Source organism: Penicillium odoratum, assembly GCF_028828045.1.
Source record: "Penicillium odoratum strain IBT 22623 chromosome Unknown utg000005l_segment0_segment0, whole genome shotgun sequence".
Taxonomy (NCBI): Eukaryota; Fungi; Ascomycota; class Eurotiomycetes; order Eurotiales; family Aspergillaceae; genus Penicillium; species Penicillium odoratum.
In genome coordinates this window covers 6,375,603-6,388,855 of record NW_026643147.1, presented here as the reverse complement: position 1 = coordinate 6,388,855, position 13,253 = coordinate 6,375,603, and the positions used below count along the sequence as shown (strand labels likewise).

The 13,253-nt window shown below is 48.3% G+C and overlaps 5 protein-coding genes across 5 annotated transcripts; 1 reads left to right on the top strand and 4 right to left on the bottom strand.

Annotated features, from left to right (window-relative positions):
- Positions 1-1,655: 1,655 nt before the first annotated feature.
- On the bottom strand, positions 1,656-2,345 carry N7520_007973 (lipid droplet assembly factor 1; the record flags this gene model as incomplete). The annotated part of the gene is made up of 1 exon (XM_057141907.1): positions 1,656-2,345. The coding sequence occupies one exon, from the start codon at positions 2,343-2,345 to the stop codon at positions 1,656-1,658; it is 690 nt and encodes a 229-aa protein (XP_056995913.1).
- Positions 2,346-2,722: 377 nt separating this feature from the next.
- Positions 2,723-3,790, bottom strand: N7520_007972 (uncharacterized protein; the record flags this gene model as incomplete). Its single annotated transcript, XM_057141906.1, has 5 exons — positions 2,723-2,914; positions 2,980-3,089; positions 3,141-3,219; positions 3,355-3,449; positions 3,502-3,790. 5 exons carry the CDS (start codon positions 3,788-3,790, stop codon positions 2,723-2,725), a joined length of 765 nt encoding a protein of 254 aa, XP_056995912.1.
- Positions 3,791-4,133: 343 nt separating this feature from the next.
- Positions 4,134-4,803, bottom strand: N7520_007971 (peptide alpha-N-acetyltransferase MAK3; the record flags this gene model as incomplete). The annotated part of the gene is made up of 2 exons (XM_057141905.1): positions 4,134-4,394; positions 4,456-4,803. 2 exons carry the CDS (start codon positions 4,801-4,803, stop codon positions 4,134-4,136), a joined length of 609 nt encoding a protein of 202 aa, XP_056995911.1.
- Positions 4,804-5,070: 267 nt separating this feature from the next.
- On the top strand, positions 5,071-7,083 carry N7520_007970 (phospholipid:diacylglycerol acyltransferase; the record flags this gene model as incomplete). The annotated part of the gene is made up of 3 exons (XM_057141904.1): positions 5,071-5,400; positions 5,466-6,882; positions 6,938-7,083. Coding segments are annotated over 3 exons (1,893 nt in total), but the record flags the coding sequence as incomplete, so codon positions are not given.
- Positions 7,084-9,430: 2,347 nt separating this feature from the next.
- Positions 9,431-10,849, bottom strand: N7520_007969 (phosphatase PAP2 family protein; the record flags this gene model as incomplete). The annotated part of the gene is made up of 2 exons (XM_057141903.1): positions 9,431-10,310; positions 10,431-10,849. The coding sequence occupies 2 exons, from the start codon at positions 10,847-10,849 to the stop codon at positions 9,431-9,433; spliced, it is 1,299 nt and encodes a 432-aa protein (XP_056995909.1).
- Positions 10,850-13,253: the final 2,404 nt, after the last annotated feature.

Genomic DNA, 13,253 nt, shown 5'->3' with positions numbered 1-13,253 from the left:
ATCCTTTAAGTCCTTGACTCCAAATGGCTGAGATAAACCCCTCCGGACCTTCTGGTGTCCCAAGCTTAACCCTACTATTCCCAATCCGAAGCTGTCGCATACGTGTGCGGGGGTGCACTAGACATCGTTGCTTTTTCCCCCTTCGCCGATGATAACCTTGCACACTTTTTTTTGCTGCATTCCTGGTCAGTGCTTTACTGTTCAGGGGTAAATGCGCACGAAAGTGGATCCTAGTGGGACTCGGGATGGATACTCGAGAGTTCCTCCGCAGCATGAACTGTCCTGTACATGTCCTACCCCCCTGGTCGTTATGCCCGTTCCAACATCCCGTCTATCCGTGTCTGAGACAACTTTCATGCATACTTCGTGGCTTGAGTGAATGCAACTGCAGATGATAAATCATTATTTGCATGTAGAACGCATTTTTAGCTTTCAATGGTTCTTTTTATTCTTTTATTCTTTTTATTTTATCTACCGTCATGCTCATCCTAGTCCGGCCGATCAACCACACGGGCCACATGCATCCCGTCCGTCATGAAACGCACCAAGTTCCGTCGTAGATCCGTTGCAGTAGCTGTAGCTCATCTGTAGCCCCTTTGTCAATGCCGGGGCTCCCGTGCAAGATATCGCTAGCCTCCCGGGTAGGTGTCGGAGGGGGTTGCGATCTGCAATGCACAAATGACATATGGGTGTGCGCGGAAAGGACTGGAATCAACGGGCCGCTCCTTCCTGGAGCTCGTGAGCGGGGCTCGGATCGTCTCTACGGACTAATGCATACCTACTCAGAGCCTGCCCGTCCCATCTTGATATGTAGTTTGTTCACTGAACCTTGCATTCTTCTTTTTAGCGTGGGGAATGGTCCATGCGGAGGTTAGGTCGGCTGACTGCATTTGCTGTCTGTGCTGCGATAACATTTGAGGTTCGGCGCAATGCAAGAACTTGAGGGATTTGGTTACCCCAGGTGAGTTTGGCGCTAGTTGCGAGGCTTGACACGAGTTCGGCTAGTTTCTGGTTGACGCAATGCTTTGGATCGACAATCCACGCTAGAGGGCATCCGAATCGGGATTATCTTGGTTGGAGGAGTTGCTTCTTCCTGGCATTGCAGTGAGACCATGGTCTATCGTCTTTCCATACCCCAATAATACCATCTTTGACACTTGATTGAAACTTGCCAAGTGACTCATGTGCATCCCGTAACATCAACGGCAGGATGATAGAAGCCTTGTATTTTAGACGTGATTTCAATTTTGAAAAGGGTAGTACAGAGTAGTGTCAGCGAACAGGCTTCCAAATTTGGCCATGCCTGGACCTTTGGAATCACGATTATCACTAACGGTGACAGTCCACAGGTGTCTCCGGTTATTTTTATCTAACGCTTCCATGGTTGCAACCGTTGGCTTTCCCATATCCGTCGATCTGATACGGATCTATCCCGAGGTTCACCCGGATTATGTGACCCCACATGTGCAGTGATAATACCTAGTTTAATTAGTGGGAGGAATAGGCTTAGGTGAAAGTAAAATGGGAATCAACATGATGCTTTATTCAACTATGCTAGAAGAATCAGAATTTTGTTACAACCTACAATTATAAAACCACGTTCACAACGTCGACCAGGTCAGATAACTTCAGGGCTTCGGGACCTTCGGCTTTCCTCAATCCTTTTTCTCCTCCTTTTTCTCTTCTGTCTCTCCCTCTCCCTCCTCCTCGGCCTGCGCTTCCAACTTGGGAAGCCAGAACCTACTAATCATACCCCCCAAAAACTTCTGATCAACCCACCCAATCAACCCATAAAGCACCCACCCCCACCCCCAAAGTGACACACCCATCATACTAGCAACCAACAAAACCGGTCCAAGAATCAACAATGACAATAGAGCCCACAAAATCAACGAAACGGCCGCAAAAATGAAAACCCCAGCGAAAAACACCAACAACGGCACCCCACAGCAAATCAACTGACATATAAGAAACGTCGACGAAATAGGTCTCTTCATCGCTGCGTCAAAGGCCTGCGACTGTTTCGACGGTGGGATGAGGTACATCACGAGCCATTTCATAAAGGACTCGAATCGGTCCATCTGAGATGGGACTAGATTTGAGAACCAGTCGGTGATGCTGGACCAGATTCCGGTGAAGGTTGATGGGGGGGTTGGTTCGTGTTGGGTACGGGGGGTTCCTTCATCGCGAGGAAACTCGCCGGGGACGATGGGGTCGGTAAGGTCTTTTGTTTGCTTGTGAACTTGTTTCACAGATCGGTCTAGTTTGGGGATGTTTTTGACGGGTTTTGTTGGTTCGGCTTTTGGGATGCGGCCGAGGCCGCTGGTAACGGGATCGAGAGACATTGGGGCGAAAATGAGGTCTGGAGGTGGCCAGACGAAGGGTGCTTAGGAGGATGGCCTGGGTCAATAGGCTAGGAAGTCAAGGAATGAAATTTGCTTTGAAGATAATTACGAACTGAGGGTATAGATCTATAACCGTTAGAATTGATCTGTATGACGTAGGGGGCGCCGCGCAAACTTGATAAAATATATTAATTTGGACAATCCACTCTTGCATTGATGTAACTAAACAGGCTCAACAACATAGCAAAAATGACACAGACAACGAAGAGTTCTGAGCAGAAAACTCTAATCCATATGTATCTGTTCCATCTGCGTAGGACAATCGTGGCTACATTCTGTTCAATCGATCCAAGTGACCAACCCCGGAGTTAAAACTATCAGTCGTCATAGGGAGTTTTCATGTTTGTTCTCGTGGGCAACTTCCTAATCTGCAAGAGAGATACTGGCTTCATTTTGGAGGTTTCCCTCTCCTTCGACAGAATATGGGCTTTCCGTAGGATAGAGGCGAGTAGACCGGCGATATCTTCATAGAAGTACTCATCCATTGGCTTCACAACTGTATGACTCCACTAGACGAGTTTTGATCAATGTATGTTTCGAAAGAACATCGTTCTTGGAAACCTTGGATACTCACGTAGCCTTCATTATCGACTTGGTAGAACCAATACTCATTTGAGTCAGTAGCAAGTCCGTAAACTATACAGTTCTTCTTGCCGCATTGTTTGCGCGCTGCGTAAATCATACCTATACGAGGTTAAAAACCGTACAGTAGGCAAATGCTAACAGGATGCTTACCCATATATTTCTGCACAGTTCCCTCGTCGTAAAACGCTGGTGTGTCCGTATGCACGACGACGAAATTTGTGGACAAATCCTACACGGGTCCGTACCACAGACTATAATAGGGAAATCCGTAATAGGCATTCTGTTTTTTCCCGTATGCAATACCTCCATAGGTGAACTCGAGATTGGTTTGAAGCTTAAGTGAGAGCTTGAACATTTTATTTACCCTTTCAAATACATGATTGAGAAGCACATCGAGCCGGGTTCTTCTGGTGGTCATATTTTTAAGCTCATAGAGGTCAATGAAATCCAGCCGTCTCTCTTCACGGGGTTAGCGGTGCCCAATCAATAAGGAATAACTGAAAAATATTACCAAATGTTCGGGTAAGATTGATTTCCAGACGAGATTTCATCCACTTCCTTGTGATGTCGACCTCGGCTAGAAAACGAAGTCCTATGTTCCCGGTATTGGTAAAAAGACTACCAACATCATCGATCGTCCGGCTCTCTGCAGGGATCAATGTATCAAAGAAGGGACGATCGGCTATTCTTAGTAGCCACCGGGGCGTAATCTTGCTCTCGGTTCTGTCGATGGCTGCTGCGAATACAAGCTGCATTCCCTGCTTGAGCTTGTGAAGCCTGGTATGCTGTTGATCTTTCATGGTGTTACTTTGCGATACGCGATACAAATAATAATTAAAACTTAAAAGAGCTGTTGAGGGAGTTCATTTTAAATCGAATGTCGGCCATATGCCATCCCGAATAGGCATGGTTTGTCCAAGGACAACCTTACGTACTTGGGACGCGGGACTTATCCATGGTTTGAGTACCGACGCAGAATGGAGCGATGGGGAATATTTTGCATTGCCTAAAGGCTAAATGATAAGAGGAGAATATCTTGATATTCAATCCAGACGCCGGTTTCATGTAAAAGTGTAAATCTATCTTTTGTGGTCATTTCGCATCATGGAATCTGCGTGTCAGACACCAATTTGATGGGCCACATCACCAGGGGCTCCCATTCCCTGCAAGTCCAGTAATTGCAGCGGGTGGGTCTGCCATCACTGGGGGTGGCACCATTGGAGGTGGCACGTAGGATTCAAAGGGAGGTCGAATCGAGCCAACGCCTTCTTTCAAATATAAGACCAGCCGATATGCAGAGTTCCCATTCAAATAGTATCGATGCAGTCGCTTACTGCGAAGGAAGCCAAGTCGTTCGTACAGCTTCATGGCCCCGGTGTTTGTTATTTCGGTCTCGAGGACGATCTGTTATGCATGACGCCGGTTAGCGAAGAATTGCAATTGAATTTTCATAACCACCACAAACCTCATCTGCATTCCGCTCAGTCATTGCATCAATAGCCATGCGCACTAGCTTTGTCGCAATGCCTCTACCCCGGTACTCCTCACGCACAGCCAGCATGGCGATATACCCTCGTAGTGGACCACTGCGATGCGGCTCTAGTTTCGAGACCACAACTCCAACCATCTCATTCTTGTCGTCCATTGCCAAAAAGCATAGGTCGCCCCATTCGTAAAGGAAATAACGGTAGACGTAGATGCTGTACGGCTCGGAGAGATCCTTGGAGATCAGCTGGCGCATTGCCGCGACATACTCATTTTCATGAGCACTATCATACCGCACATAGCGGAGTGGAGAGGCATCTTGGCTCATCCCGGAGTCATTGAACGTTCAAGGTGTGGTGGAGGGGGAGGTGGGGAAGCGATAGTGAGATAGCAAGGAATCACAAGGCGGAAACCACAGCACAACTGATTACCATGTGACGCCGATCATCCCGTTAACAATACATCGCTTTTTGATTTTCTCTCTCCTTGCTCTTCCCAAGCTCCCGATTGTCGTCTTGTATCTATCATCTGGCTAAGCTCCTTTCTTCCAATCAATTGGGTTTGGCTCGGCCCTCGCCCTCTTTCTTTCTGAGCGGTCATGATGTTGCGCCGCCGCACGGGCAAGGACGACACCTCGTCCCGCGACGGCAACAAACGGGATCTCGATTCACAAACAGAGGAGGATCGTCTTCGTGCAGAATTCGATGGTGCCAAGGTTAAGCAGCTCGTCATTCAACCTCCGCGACGGAGCAAGCGTCGCAATGGGCTGATCTTCGTGCTGGGCGGCCTCTTTGGCATCTTCATTGCGGTGTTCTTCGCGAACCAGCAGGAGGTTATCAGCTTAGAGTCACTGCTGGAACTGAATCTCGATTCTTTAATTGATGTCATCCCACAAGGAATTATGCGTGATGCGAGGGAGTTTTCGGTATTATGCTCCCATGTTCTGCAGCTTACTGTTTAGTATCCGTCCAAACCCGCTAATCAGTCAAGGAAATACAGCAACACGAACGCGATGCCATCAATTATGATTCGTTCGCGATCGGCCTCCACCTCCAAGCACAAGGCGTCGAAGCTAAACATCCTGTCGTGATGATCCCTGGGGTTATTTCCACGGGCCTCGAGAGTTGGGGAACTGGAGATAATTCGCGTCAATACTTCCGTCGGAGATTATGGGGCAGTTGGAGCATGATGCGGGCGCTGGTTATGGACAAGGCAGAGTGGAAGAATCACGTCATGCTTGATCGGGAGACTGGCTTGGATCCGCCCGGTATCAAGTTACGTGCAGCGCAGGGCTTCGATGCGACCGACTTCTTTATCACAGGATACTGGATATGGAATAAGATCTTGGAAAACCTGGCAACAATCGGCTATGATCCGACAAATGCCTTTACAGCTGCATACGACTGGCGACTATCCTATCCGAACTTGGAAGTTCGTGATAATTACTTCAGTCGGCTCAAGTCTTATATTGAGACTGCGGTCGAAACGCAAGGAGAGAAGATCACTCTGACATCGCACAGCATGGGGTCACAGGTCGTGCTATACTTCTTCAAGTGGGTAGAGAGCGAAGACCATGGCAAGGGGGGCAAGGACTGGGTGAATAAGCACGTTGATTCCTGGATCAATATCAGCGGATGTATGCTTGGTGCCGTCAAAGGCTTGACGGCTGTACTTTCAGGAGAGATGCGCGACACAGCGCAACTGAACGCCTTTGCCGTCTACGGACTTGAAAAATTTCTTTCCAAAGAAGAGCGAGCTGAGATCTTCCGTGCCATGCCAGGCATCTCCAGCATGTTGCCCAAGGGCGGCGAAGCTGTGTGGGGAAATGCAACATGGGCACCGGATGATCAGCCAGGCCAGGCGATGAGTTTTGGCAATTTACTGAACTTCCGCGAGACCAACTCATCTTGGACGCGGCGCAACCTCACTGCTCCTGAAAGTCTGCAGTACCTTCTTGACCAAAGTGAGGACTGGTACCGCAATCAGGTACTGGGGAGCTACTCGCACGGAGTCGCGCATACCGCAGCCGAAGTTGAGGCCAACGAGAAAGACCCACGTACATGGCTCAACCCACTTGAGACTCGTCTACCCTATGCCCCCGATATGAAGATCTACTGCTTCTACGGCGTGGGCAAGCCTACTGAGCGCAGCTACTGGTACCAGGAGGAGACCGATCCGCTAGTAAACCTCAACGTCAGCATCGATACCACCGTCACCCTGGACGAAAACGTTGACCATGGCGTCAACATGGGTGAGGGCGATGGCACGGTGAATCTACTTAGCACGGGCTATATGTGTGCCAAGGGCTGGCGCATCAAACGGTATAACCCAGCCGGCTCAAAGATCAAGGTCTTTGAGATGCCACACGAACCGGACCGCTTCTCACCACGTGGCGGACCTAACACTGGTATGTTCACAAGTTTTAAATCATTATATCATTTGACGCTAACTATATAAACTAGGCGATCATGTCGATATTCTTGGCCGTGCCTCTTTGAACGACCTTATCCTCCGCGTAGCGGGAGGTAAAGGCGACGATATCGAGGAAACATATGTGTCCAACATCCGCGAGTACGCGGAACGTGTAAAGATTTTTGATGATAAATAGAATTTTAAACTTGAAATTTCATATGGGCAGAAGCCTGTTAATTTACGATCTGCTCTTTTCAGTTGATGTGCACATGCAGATCCGTTAATCCCACTCGGGCATGCACATGTCATTTGGGGCTATATGGTACGTTGTCATACATAGATAGTGGTACGATAGATGCAGATCGGAGCTCAAGTAAGCTGCAGGAGACTATCGAAAGCACCCACATGACCTTTATCTGAATCCGACAAGCCGCCCATCTCAATTGTAATACGAAAACTGAATGGGTTGCCGGCTTTAAGATGCAGCATTAGATTATCGCCGACCCAGCCCCACAGGGCGTACTATACCCGTGGACAGACTTTGTGTACCATGACACGGCAAGTTAACTAGACCCTCGTTCCTTTTTAAGGTTCCTCGTATTATAAATCTATCGTCGGCTGTTAAGGTTCTTGATTGATTCCAGTGCAGATGTACCGAGGTGGTAAAAAGAGGGATGGTAAAGGGTACAGTTTCCTGGACATGAGATAACCAGTTAAACCCAGATAACTCAAATGACAGCTTGAATCAAACAGGGGAAAGTGGCTCAGGGTACCCTGGAACAAGCTCAAGCACTGAATATTATACTCTAGAGGTGATATCATAATTATTCAATCCGCGATCCAATTGGTAGAAGCTTACAATACCAGTATAGAGTCTATAGACAGACTAAATCACATGAGCCACAGACCCAGAGCATCCGTTCTGGTACCGATCGTTTCCAGTAACGCATCCAGCTCTGAATACGAGGAGATTCTTCAATGACCAGTATGTACATCACCAGAAGCTAGGGATGAGGGCTGCAGTATCTCCCGTCAGCCTTCACCAAATTGCCTGGTATGCTACTACGATTATCATATGATGTATTTCTATGCACCCGAATTTGAGACATGCCCCTCCTTGCCCAGCCTCGGAAGCGCGCATGAGGATTTTGTCCGTTGGATCGACGAGGGAGTGCAAGAGCCACTCACAATAAGGCACGATAGGTGATCTGCGTGATGCGAAAGCGGGGGCGAGAAAACTTGCGAGGGTTGAGTGATCTGCACTGAACCAAATCAGTGGTCTTAGTGGAGTCTGGAGGCGAAGGGATGGGATACGGTTACGGGCTGCATGATGGTACTGACTTGCAGTATTGGTTTTTTTTTTCAGTGGAATTTTGGGTATTGGGTAGGAAAGTTAATGGTGTATTTACTATGTACGGAGTATTCCGTATTTGAGCAAGGTTTACAATTCAAGGTCAGGTGCGGTGTGGGATAATAATAATGTACAATTCTTCATAACTTCATCTAGTGGATAGAGAATAATGCTAACGATAATCCAACACGATCGTCCCCAATCCGGCCGATCGTACATGTGCACCACGCCCTTTGATAAGGGAAGAGAGGTCACAGAGATATTAGGTGTTAGGTGGATGCAAGCCATGCCAGCCCAGTTGGATCGCGTGCCTCATTCATAGCCAGAAGCGAAGATACCGGCAAGATTAGGGATGGAGAGACGAGCTCCGTCGAATCTCACTCTCCTCCCGCAGTCCGCCGCAGTGGTCCGTGCTGCAAGTACACCCGCGAAGGTTCCTTATCAGTCGGTGGCCACTTGATGTTCCCAGGGAAGATTCTTCAGGAATCACCCGATGCCGACGCCGGGTTTCACCTGCCAGCGGCGAAGGCACCAAAACGAAGGTTAGACCGATTCCACGGTCCAAGTTGCAACCCTTCTCTTTCTATGTGCCGATGTAATGAAAATGTCATCAAAAGCAATCAAAAAATATCCAAAGTTTTATGCACAGCGAGTGTAGTGCAAGCAAGAGGCGCCGAAACTTTTTTTGTTCCATAAAAAATCGTTTCCCGAGACGCCGGTCATAAGCGATCGACACGAATGATAAAAACGTTTGTGCAAGTGCACGGGCCGAGAAGCAAAGGGTGGCCCGTGCAAGAAATCGTAGCGAAAGACATGGGTCAGAAAAGAATAGAAGGGCAAATCGTCTCAATAGAGGCGATTGAGTCTGTACAAGCGAATGTTTCCAAACAGTGACAATTGCGGGAGACGCAAAAAGACCCAGGTAAGGCCTGTCACCGGAATTAGTATTATAGACGGAGGTTGTCACTCGGGAGTGACGAGGCATGTACAGCCAGAAGGTAGATAGCCTTCAGCTCAAGGCGGGTTGGGTGCCGCACGAACCGGAGGTTTCCAATAGGATTAAAAACCTTTAGGTGTCGAAAATGGTGCAATGCAGATAGTGGTCCAAACATGATCGTGAAAAGTAGAACGCCGTTTCAAAAATAAATGCAATAATCAACAGGTCGAACAGGGTATGTGCATACCACCCGAATTAGCGACCAGCTTCAATGTCGTGATTGGAGGTGAGGGTTTCGCTTTCCCAGGTGTAGTGGTCATCGACGGGGCTGAGGGAGCCAGAGGAGACCGATGAAGAAGATCCAACGGTCCACTCATCGCTGTCCAGGTTGAAGTCACCGTCGAGGCTAGCTAGGTCGTAACCAAACTCATGCGAGGAGTCGCCAATTTCCACATAATCGTAGTCCCAGCGGAACATCTTGTCGAGCTGGACGCGAGGGAGGAAGCGAGTCTTGGCAAAGTAGAAGGCCACAGTGGCAAGCAGACCACCACAGACCAGGTCAACCGCATAGTGGTGAGAAAGATACATGGTAGCCCACCACATCCAGAGGGTATATGTGACCCAGAGGAACTTCAGCCGAGGGAAGACGTGGCTCATGCACAGAGCCGCGAGGGTCGAATCTGCAGCGTGTAGTGAGGGGAAAGCACCGAACACAACCGGGGACTGCTTGAACCCAGAGGTGTAAAGGTCGATACCGAGCAATTTGTCGATGCGAGCCAGACCGGCGGGGTTTCCCTGCATCGAGTAGTCTGCGGGAGCGAGACCGTACAAATTCTCATACCATGGCGGTGAGCACGGGAACACCAACTGAACGGTGACAGCGACCATGCTGATGTAGCCGAGAGTCCGGGCGAAGAGCGGAGTGGTGCCCGGAGGACCGAAGATGAACAGGATTATGGAGACGACGAATGGCGCGCCATAATGGCAGAGGCCGTAGGGAATCCACGCCAAAATATCCAACACCACGTTCTGGTGGGCCGAGAGGATGTTGCTGATGTTGGCACCGTATAGGATGTTCTCCATGGCTGGTAGAACTCGGACCCAGATTGCGGGTCTCCAGTCGCTCGGGACGAACCTATGAACGCATTTGTTAGCTCTTTTCTCTCGTGATTGAGGCGAAATTCAACGGGGTGACCGCCGAGACGCGCAATGATAACGTCACGTGGGGCGAACATCAAAGCCGAGATAGACATACTGGCAAGCGTAGAAGAAGATGAGCCATCCAGCAATGGGCAAGAAAGGCAGAAAGAATTGCCGTGTGATGGGCATGAGTAGTGAGAACAGGAGAAGGCTCGAGATGGCGGTCTTGCCAAGTGGACCCGGGGATTGCATGACGGTCAGGGAGAAGATGCCGATGATCAGCAGCAGTAGGTACTGGAAATCATAGACGGTCCATCGATGCGACTGGAGCGAGCGGAGAGTATCGAAGGGTGAGAACGACGTCTGCAATGTCGAGATAGACGAAGTTGGCGATAAGCGACTCCGAAGCTTTGAGCGAATCTTGCGGCGCATGCGATGTGGCACCAGGAGCTTGAATGAGCGCCATGGCACTTGAATCTGAAGTTTGCCGAACTGATTCTGCGTGCGATCCTTCCATGACGGAAAGGTGGACATCTTCGCGGCGTGAGCCCCCTCTGGGAGACTTTGGAATCACTCGAATGTAGAAGGGGGGCAATAAGGGTTCGAGGGATGCCGCGGGATGAGACGGAAGGAATTCGCAAGAGCGTTCGGTAGGGAATCAGCGTGGACCGACCGGCATGGGATGAGAGAGTTCGAGGTGACCGGATTGAAGTAAGGCGCCGAGCCCTAAAAAGGATAAAGAGCAAACAAGAAAGAGAAATGAGAGGGGGATAGGTAAGGATTATGAAGGGGAAGAGATTGGCAAGATTTCCGTAAATTTCGGTATTTGTATTACAAAGGTTTCCAAGTTTGGCATAGATGAAAAGTCCATGGCGTCACTAGTTCTCGGCCCCTATTGTAACCATGTCCGGTTTGGGGGTTTTTGGTTCCAAGCCTATGCTACTCTTTAAACCATTAAAGCTATGATGTTTTTTTATTGTACATAATTCAAATGTTACTCTTCAAATTATCCCAATTCTGCTCATTGAATATGGCAGACAGTACGGATACGAGATCATCCCGACTGTGCCGGGCGGATGTGACGGAACGGAGTTTTAGGGGGCCGAGAGGCTGATGCATGAGAGATCACAACGGAGATTATGAAGATTAGCATCCGATAGCTTTGAAATTTCTGTTAAATGGGGCCGAATAAAAATCTATATATTTTTCTTCCTAATCACGGTTCAGAGATCTTAACCATGTCCACCTCTACTATCTACTAGCACTAAACCTAGGGAGTTCAAGATCGTATACGGAGTACAAGGTCAGTAACAAAAACATTAAGGAAAAAAAAGGTTTAAAAAAAGTAAAAAAGGGTCAAATCACAAGTCAACCTTGGAAGAAGACCGAAAGGGCCAAAAGTTGAGCCTAACCCCAAAACAGATCGTTACAATACAGTGAGCCCAGGTACCATTACAAGTATTGGTTGAGACGCAAATTTTCAATATAAGATCCATTGCAGCAGACCGATTGGCCCACCCTCCCCTTCCGCGGCCCCGTCGTTCAAATGTACTATCCAACGGGAGGCTTTAGATCCTCATGCCCAATTTCGCTTAGCCCACTGTTGTACGCCCATATCCGATTCAACCGTATTACTCAGGATTTGTTATTCATTGGTGATTTCAAGCGAGCTAGATATTAAACAACACGGCCATGTCTAACCTTGGAAGAATCGGGACTGGTATTCGATGGAGCATTCTATGAGGTATCGATACCTGCGGTGATTGTTGTGGAGAAAGTGTGGCTTTATTGTTTGCTAAGGTTCAGTAGAGCAGGTGCTGGCGTTGTTTGACAGCTTCTAAACCCTATCCAAGGACAGCTTAAGGCTAGGCACGACAGATGAGTGGTTACAATTCATAAAAACTCCGGGCAAACTCTGCACTACTCCAAACTATCACTTCTGGTTTTGTACTGGACCCAGCGCGTAAATTAAGATGTGCAGCTCTCACTACCTACCGAATTAAGTGTCTCAGTTGTGTCTAGACCTGTGTTTATTATTATCAATTAATCAGCTGAAACAAACGTGGTTTTTTAAAACTCCGGAATACACTAAATAATCCAATTTCCCACAAACTTTCACTAAACACGGGAGCTGGATATCTTGAAGCCGATCATGGCCTAGTTTGTCGCCCCCAGTTTCAGGATTCCAAAGTCGCGCAACTATGGCCAATCATAATCACTTCAAGGGGGCCAAAGCTCCGTCCGGACAAGGCGACCTGTAATGCCAATTTTGCGATATGCAGCTTCATTTTCGGAATCGAGTTATCTTAGTGCTTCATAGCCATGTACTCGAGTACGGAGTAGACAGACAATTGTGAAGCATCAACACGTGTTGGACGGGTGATGGCGCTGACATTTAATGCAAAAGACACTGCCGGTAGGTAGGTATAAAAGCTGCGGTTCGAGATAGGGAGCCTCGCAGTCTCTTGGTCTATGCTCGATGGCTTTTATCCCTTTCGAGTTAGTCAAAATCTCCAAAATAGCTGATACTCATGGTGACTTACCCTTGAAATTTTTGGTTTACCACTAGAACCAAACGGGGTAGAGCAAAGAGCAGCTGAGCAGAACTATGACGACTATGGTGTCTGGAGGTCGTGCCTTGACCGGGACTGGATACTTCTTCAATTTCAACAATAACCGTTGTTTCTAGATCAAAATGATATGCACTGATGAATGAGAATGAGTTCTTTTAAACTAGTCCCAAAATTCATCAATGCCGATACGTACTACATGAACGCTGCTCTGTGAAGCGGCGGACGTTTAGGCGGATGCTGGATTGAGTTGAGGATCCACGGAAATTTACTGAGAGTTTTATCCATTGAATCCCTTTTAGAAATCCAGTCAGACGTTGGAAGATCAGGGACTAGCACCTACCTACAAACTACCACTCGATTTTGGT